This window comes from Triticum dicoccoides, chromosome 2A (genome assembly GCF_002162155.2).
Source record: "Triticum dicoccoides isolate Atlit2015 ecotype Zavitan chromosome 2A, WEW_v2.0, whole genome shotgun sequence".
NCBI lineage: Eukaryota > Viridiplantae > Streptophyta > Magnoliopsida > Poales > Poaceae > Triticum > Triticum dicoccoides.
In genome coordinates, this window is record NC_041382.1 from 43,960,179 (window position 1) to 43,968,276 (window position 8,098).

Here is an 8,098-nt window from a genome sequence, read left to right on the forward strand (position 1 = left end):
GGGGGGGAGGGGGAGGGGGAGGGGGAAGGGATGTGGAAGCCTGGAAGGGGTGGGGAGGAGGGGGCAGAAGAAGAGGGCGGCGCGCGCCCCGGCGAGCTGCGCGAGATGTGGGGGAGCTGCGATGAAGGAGACGCGAGGAAGAGGGAGACCGGCCCAATGTTCCGCCGGTGCCCCGGCCCCAAACGTTTTCCATTTTGTAAGACTGGTTGTAATGATAGTATCATGACTAGTATCATGCATGTTAACTAGGTAATTTTGATGATGTGTCATAGAATTAAATGAAGAAAGAGAGGGTTGATTATCATAATAAATACTATGCTATTATGTGTCATGCATGACAATAAATAAAATACTACATGATACTATGCATTAGGGAGGTAATATCATACACTGGTATCATATACATGATACTAGTATATGATACTCCCGTTACAACCAGCCAGCCTAAGCCATCTCGCCCGTGAGAAGAAAATGCATCGACGGTGCGCGACCGGTCTGACCAATGGCTCCTGTCAGGCGCCTGCTAGGAAGTGTTTCCCAAAGATATCAATTCTGAAACAACAACAGAGGTTAGGCGATTATGCAGGTTACATTCAATACTGAAACGCTCAATATCTGCCAACAAACTGCCCAATCGAGTGGGAGAAGAGGTAGGGGAAGGAAGAGGTTAGTGGAGCAGGTGTATGAGCAACAACATGAGAAGTTGGAAAAAAAATGATATCTCAAATGCATGAGCAACAACAGTTGACGACGAACTCATAAACCCTGCATGTTTTTTAAAAAGGAGGATAAACCTTCGGCCTCTGCATCTGGACGATGCATGCAACCATCTTATTAATTATTCACAGAGCTCATACAAAGTAATACATCAGTTAGTCTGAAGTCACCATCTAGGCAACACCTGTTGCTACTCCTATCGCATTGATGAAAGTATGTCGAATATCCGGGCCTAATACCAAACGAACATCGCACCAAACCCTAACATCTAAAGCCGGATGACCTAGCCCGGCCATACACCGGGACTGGGTCCCATACTGGACCGACGCACTCTCAGAGGCTGCCGCCGCCATCTTCCACCGGCCCATCTCTAGAGCAGAAACTAACCCATTGACCTTGCCTGGCCTGCCGTCGACGCCACCACGATGCCAGACAACTCCACCATCCTGCACGTATCCGTCCACACGCGCCCGTCGCCGAACCTCCGACACACCATGCCACCAGGATCCGCCGTCGGCCTTGCGGTGGATGAGACACCACTCTTCCGCTTGACCCGTCCAACTAGCACTTGCTCCAAAACAATGCCCTTAGGAGGAAAACGTCATCAAAGGTACCATCATCGTCCGATCCAGTAGATCCAGATCTAGGGTTTCTTTCGGAGCATCACGAGTGGGTTGCCACGACCTGCAACAACGATGCCTCGAGAAGGGAATGACGTCATAGACGACGCCATCGTCCTCCATGACCGGAGTCTCGACGCGATTTTCACCGGAAGTCGCATCCCCCAACCTCGCAGCTGGCTCAAACCGAACGGAGCCTCGCCGTGGAGACGAGGGCCGCCGTCGGCACGCCGGTAGGGAGCCTCCAGCCACCCCTCACTGGTCCTCCTTGCGCCACCGGCCGACCAAGGCCGTACCGAGACGGATCTGGACAGGGCGCCAGATCCGCAGCCATCGGAGCCACTCATGCGCCCGCGGCCGCCACACCGCCAGCCATGTAGGTTTCCATCGCCGCCGCGCAACAGGGGTGCTGCCCTGACTGCCGCCCCGGCCTCCCCACATGAGACGCCGCCTCCGCCTCACAGGATCTGCCGCGGTGACCACCCGCCCTGGATCTGCAGTGCAGGGCCCCGGTTGCAGCGGCAGCTGGGGATGGAGGAGCAGGGAGGGGCTGGCGGCGCGGGATCGGGGGCCCCTGGCGCCGCCCGAGGGGAGGCGACGTGAGGGGAAGGGGAGATGCGAGGAGGCCGGTGGTAGTAGGGTTGTAAGTAGTTGCCTGCACGTGTTAGGACAAAAGCTATTTTTTGTTGCAGTGGGATTTGAGTGTTGATTGTTTTGCATAAAAAGGAGCATTTGGAAACAGGAGCAATAAACATGAGCACGATAAACCTGTTGAGAAAAAATATATTATGTGTAGGTTATGGCCATATATAAGCAGTTCATGGCATATTTTTGACCTTTTGGTTTTGCCTAGCAGAGAAGGTGTAAGCTGTTGTGAACCAGCAAACTGAAGAAATCGCCGGACTGTGCTTTGGTGATGTGGCACTTGATACAAATTTCCCTTCTCCTAATTATCTAGGTTCAGATGATCCGACAGTGTTTACCCATTTGTTTACGGGTCCAAAATTGTCTTTGCGAAAGAGCCAGGCCAATCTGGCACTAGGGGCTATTTCTTTTTGAAGCTTCGGACTATTCTATCATAAAACATTTGTTGCTTTAAGTCCAAGTTAAGGACTCTAAAAACACACAAAACAGCAGAATGAAAAACATGATCAACAGCTCAAAGGAACAACCCACTGCATTCTGCATTCTTCATTTCTAAAAGGAATGAAGGAACATCAGCTAATTGCAAAAGCTACTGCATTTTCTTTCTTTTTTTGGAAATGGAGGAGGACCCCCGGCCTCTGCATCTGGACGATGCATGCAGCCACTTTATTAATTATTCACACAAGACTTTACAAAGTCATACAACAGTAAGACTGAAGCCACCGTCTAGGCAACAAAAGTGTCGCTACTCCTATCCAAAAGATGAAGGATGCTGATAGTCTGGCCCTAGTACCAAACAGACCTCGCAGCCAAACCTAACATCTAAGACCTGAGGTCCCATCTAGGACGCCTGCCGGGTATGGGTGACGTACTAGTCCGGCGCACTCCTCAACCAGGACGCCTGCCGGGTCTGAGGCCGCCGCAACCACCTGCCACCAATCCATCTTCAGAGCTGTACTGTTGCATGTATGTTGCCTGGTCTAGCTGCCGTCGACGCCACAACGACGCTAGACCGCATCACCCTCCTGCTCCAGTCCATCTCCGTGCATCGGACGCAGAGTCACCACAACGCCATGCCGCCGAGACCCGCCGCCATCAATGAGTGAGATGCCGCACCGCTCCACCAAAGAATCCGTCCTCTGGTCTTGCATCCAGCTGCTGCTCAAAAAACGATGCCCCCATGAGGGAAAACGACGCCCCAAAAGCACCGCCATCGTCCGATCCGAAAACTCCGGATCAAGGTTTTCACCCAGAGCAGCGCAAGCAAGTCGACAGAAACTGCAGAGGCAATGTCTTCAACAAGATAACGACGCAAAAACGCCGCCATCGCCCGCCATGACCCGAGTCATAGCACGGTTTTCACCGGCAGCCCCGTTTCCTCACTGTACGCCGGGACTGGATGCGAGAATCCACAACCATCTAGCCGACCACCTCCGGCGAAGAAGATGGCCACCACCTCCACGCCAAGGGCCGGAGCCCCCGATGTCCTCGTGTCGCGTGCCTAGTCCAGAGGCCGCTTGCCGCGCCGGAACAAAGGATGCGCACGACGGCTCAAGGAACCACCATCCAGATCCGAATGGGATCCAGATCGGACACCCTAGTCGCCGACGTGATCTCTTCATCGCCGCCACCAGCACGACAACCCTGGTCGCCACCGGCCTGCGCCATCGCCCTTGGATGGGCTACAGTGGGTCGCCGCCACCCAGATCCGATCGCCGGCCGAGGAAGATTGCCGCCGCCGCCGCTGCGGCCCGCAGGCTTAGCCTGCGACGCCCTCGGCGGCGGCGGCAGAAGGAGAGGGAGGCTTGGCGGGGAGGAGAGGGGGGGCCGGCAGGGAGGTCACGGGGGGAGGAGGTGATACGTATTTTCTAGTTACGCGAAATGCATGATCCAAAAAAATTGCAGGATCATCAACTCATTGCAAGTACCCTACATTGAAACGCTTTGTCTACGAAGCCGTGGCAATCACATCACGCGATGAATGTCGGAAGGGCTACTACATTCCAGCATCACTACAAAACTGTTCAGCCATTGGTCGCAAACACTTTCAGTATTTCTAGAGCTGCTGAGTTTTCTGAATCTGTATCTATCCATCTATAGGCAAAAGTTGACGCCATCATCTCCGAGGCAGCAAAACTTGTGAACAGGTGAACTGTCGGGACTCCCGCTCTGATGTTCCTTTACTGTGCATCGATATCCGGGTATCGCAGCGCATCGTAGCCTGAATTAGCAGAAATTATGAGCGAGTTAGGCGGCAGACCAATAATCAATAACAAGATCAAGAAGAAAACAAACTGAAGCAATGTAATGTGCAAGGAACTACAGATTTTATACACTACTGTAAGGTACCACCTGAATTTTATTCACAGGTTAGAAAATTAGTATCTTCTCTGAAAAGGTGTAATGAGATGACTGACTTGATTTGGCTTTTTAGCTTCCATAATTTCTACTGGCGTCAGATGTTACAAAATGGAAAAATTAAATTATATATGTATCAAGGACATAAATGTGCAAGTAGCTTGATAAATCCACATGGCACCTACTGTTTCCATCCAATTACTTTTACTTTTCTACCAGACTACAACAGTTTCAGACAACTCCCAAGTCCGAACAAAACATATCATAATATCCTTTTTCCATGCACGACTAGATTAGCACTCCACTAAAGTAAGACTCCAAATATCATGTTAATGCAGAAAAATAGTATGTACACCAACATCTGTTCACTAAAGTAAGTGAAATGAGATGACTGAAATTGATTTGGCCTTTTAGCTTCTATAATTTCAACTAGCGGCAAACATATGGAATGGACGAACTGAATTATCTGAATCAAGAACAGAAATGTCCAACTAGCTTTGGTAAATCCACATGACACCTACAGTTTTCAACCAACTACTTTTACTTTTCTACCGGATTACACCAGTTTCAGACAACTCCTAGGTTGTAACAGAATGTATCACAATATTACAGGTCATGTACAAAACCTGAATACAAATGATGTGCAGAAACAAGATTTTAGTTCCCACTGTTGGAGCCTGAATTTTGTTGACAGGTTATTCAACGCAACTAAAATGGGCTAAATCAAACTGATATCACCATCTTCTGTGATATCAAATACTTATCTACAAGATTACAACAGTTATCTGAAACTGTTCAATAGATTCAGATCATATAATTGTGAATCATCTTTTATCATGATTACAACAGCTGCAGACACCTTACACTAACAGTTGTAAGGTACCACCTGAATTTTCAGAGTTTAGAAAATTAGTATCTTCTTTGCCAAGGTGAAATGAGATGACTGAAATCTGCAACTAGCTTCAGACCATCTATTACACAAACTGAGAAATCTATTTCCATCCAACTACTTTTACTTTTCTACAAGACTACAACAGTTTTAGACAACTCCAAAGTCCTAAATTTGTTCACAGGTTATTCAACACAAGTAAAATGGTCTAAATCAAACGGATACCATCACCACCTTCTCTGTTACTCCCTCTGTTCGGAATTATTTGTCGCAGAAATGGATGTATCTAGATGTATTTTAGTTCTAGATACATCCATATCCGAGACAATTAAATTCCGAACGGAGGGAGTACTTATCTACAAGATTAGAACAGTTGCAGACACCTCGCACTACCAGTTTCAGATTTCAACAGATTCAGATAACTGTTTTTCAGACTTGGAACAAATTCACTAAACTGTTCTTCAGACCACAACAGTTTCAGTAAACTATAGCAAAGTCTGAACGTCGTGGAAAACAAATGCTGTCAAAGACTACCGGTTTTCACATCAGGAGATATGGAGAGAGGCTCTCACTCACCAAGGGTCCCGGCCAGGAAGACGACGATCTCGAGGGTCCCGCCATAGCCACCGTCGGGCAGGTCGACGACGAGCGGGGTGAGCCTCCCGTGGCGGCCCGCTCGGACGCACATGGCGATGTTCGGGCCGTCCACGACGACGAGGTCCGCCAGGTTGCCTCTCAGGCTGAACGCGGACCTCCCCCTGAACCAGAACTGGCGCCAGCTGTTCACCTCCTCGGGGTAGTACCCGTCCTCGAGCGCCCGCACGAACCGGATGCGCCGTCCGGGAGAAGTGAATATGCCGGAGAATCTTGGGTGAGCCTGCAGTTCAGTCCATGTCGATCAGCAACTGCAATTCGCTCAATCGATAGGAGCAATTCAAGAAGCGGGTCATGGCGAACTCACCGGGCCATGATTGGCAGGCATGCCCGCCTCTTCTGGGATGGGCTCGACGCCTCTGATCTGCCGTTCCGCCACCCGTGGCGTGAATCTTGGGCGAGTCTGCAGTTGGACCATTAGCCATGGTTATGTTCGGGAGATCTCCAACTGAAAGAAATTCAAGAAGCGGGTCATGGCGAGCTCACCGGAAGCGGGGCAGGAATGGCAGGCATGCCAGCCTCTCTCAAGGGGATGGGCTCGACGATCCAGTACATCATGGAGCTGGCCTTGTCGTCGACGGTGACGCCGGTGGAGTTCCAGGGGAGGTACTTGCCGTTGCCGCGGAGGTAGTGGCCGTCGCCGTGGCGGAGCAGGACAACGTCGTCCGCGAAGCCCGACCCGACAGCCCGCCACTTGATGGCCTCCACCTCCGGCTGATCGTAGTCGCGCAGCTCCGTGCAGAGGCCGTTGTGCCCTGGCCGCGCCGGCCTGTCCGTGGCGGCGAGGTAGCGGCCGTAGGCGGCGCTGTGGAGGAGCAGGTACGGGCCGTCTCCGTCGTCGGAGCCATCGCCGTCTCCGCCGTCGCCGTCGCCGTCGCCGTCTCCGGAGCCGGAGACGGAGACGACGCCGGAGCTGGCGCGGGAGCCGGCGCGGGAGACGAAGCCGGAGATTTCGCCGGAGCCATCGCCGTCTTCTCCGTTGTCGATGTGCACCGCCCACGCCGCTTTCATGGAGGCGCGGAGCTGGCTGAGGGTGACGCTCTCCCCGTCGTCGGCGGCGTGGAGGTAGGTGTCCTGCACGCGGCTCCGCAGCCGCACGTGGTGCCCGTCCTGGAAGCGGTCCATCGGTCGCCGGCGCCGGAGGGCGGATGCGGTGGGCTGCTGCGCGGTGGGGAGAGGAGGGCCGGGGTTCTTGGTTTGTTGGGACTCCGGCGAGGAAGGCTGTTGGTTGAGGTGGTTGCGTTGGGCGCCAAAGGCGATGTATTTCAAGGCGCGGCAGGTGCGGGCTTGCGGGCCGTGTCCTCTGCCTGCACAGGCCCGCGCGGTGTGGTGTTCTGCCGTCCTGCTTTGCTATCCACATTGTGTTAGTCTGATTTCATTTACTCAACCTTTTAGTATATTTGAGCATGCCTTGTGTAGGTAACTGTGATGTGTAGTTATTCAATTGTTTCATAATTGTGTGATGTGAGATGGAGTTATCCTGTCCTAGCCTAACGCCATGCACTAGTAGAAACCAGAGCTTTGGTCACAACTCAATATACACATTAGTCCCGGTTGCATTACGAATCAGGACTAATGTGAGCATTAGTCCCGATTCGAGCGGCTAAAGGCATTAGCCCCGGTTCAAATGAGACCTTTAGTCCTAATTTGAGACACGAACCGGGGCTAAAGGGCTTCATGTCTCAAACTCTACCCCCTGTATCGCCAAACAAAAGAAAATCATAAAAACTCCAAAAAATAAAATCCTTCGAGATGTAGTTATATTACTACATCTACTAGTTAGGAAAATAAAAAAATTCAATTGGACATGTTTTGCAAAAACGTGTTATGAAAAAGTAAAACGGCTATAATTTTTGCATACAATGTCGGAAAAAACGTATAATATATCAAAATGTTTAGCACGAAAATCCGTATCCAATTTTGACCGCCATAGGCTGTTTTGCAAATTTTTAGAATCCTCAAATTCTAAAAGGAACAAAAATTAAGCTCAAATTTTAGTTTTTTTGAATTTTGGTTAAATCTGGTCAACCTATGGTCAAACTACTTATTCAAGAAGTATTAGTGATAATAAATAATTATTCAAGAATATTAGTGTTAGTAAATAATTATTCTAGTTTTTTGAATTTTGGTCAAATCTGGTCAAACTACTTATTCAAGAAATATTAGTGTTACTAAATAATTATTGTTTTTTAGAATAATAGTTTCAAACTCAAAC

At 50.2% G+C, this 8,098-nt stretch overlaps 1 protein-coding gene across 1 annotated transcript; it reads right to left on the reverse strand.

Annotated features, from left to right (window-relative positions):
* Positions 1 to 4,162: 4,162 nt before the first annotated feature.
* LOC119358853 lies at positions 4,163 to 7,008 on the reverse strand. The gene is made up of 4 exons (XM_037625259.1): positions 6,846 to 7,008; positions 6,370 to 6,737; positions 5,806 to 6,106; positions 4,163 to 4,203 (listed from the first exon to the last, which is right to left on the reverse strand). The coding sequence occupies exons 1-4, from the start codon at positions 7,006 to 7,008 to the stop codon at positions 4,163 to 4,165; spliced, it is 873 nt and encodes a 290-aa protein (XP_037481156.1).
* Between the last annotated feature and the right edge of the window lie 1,090 nt (positions 7,009 to 8,098).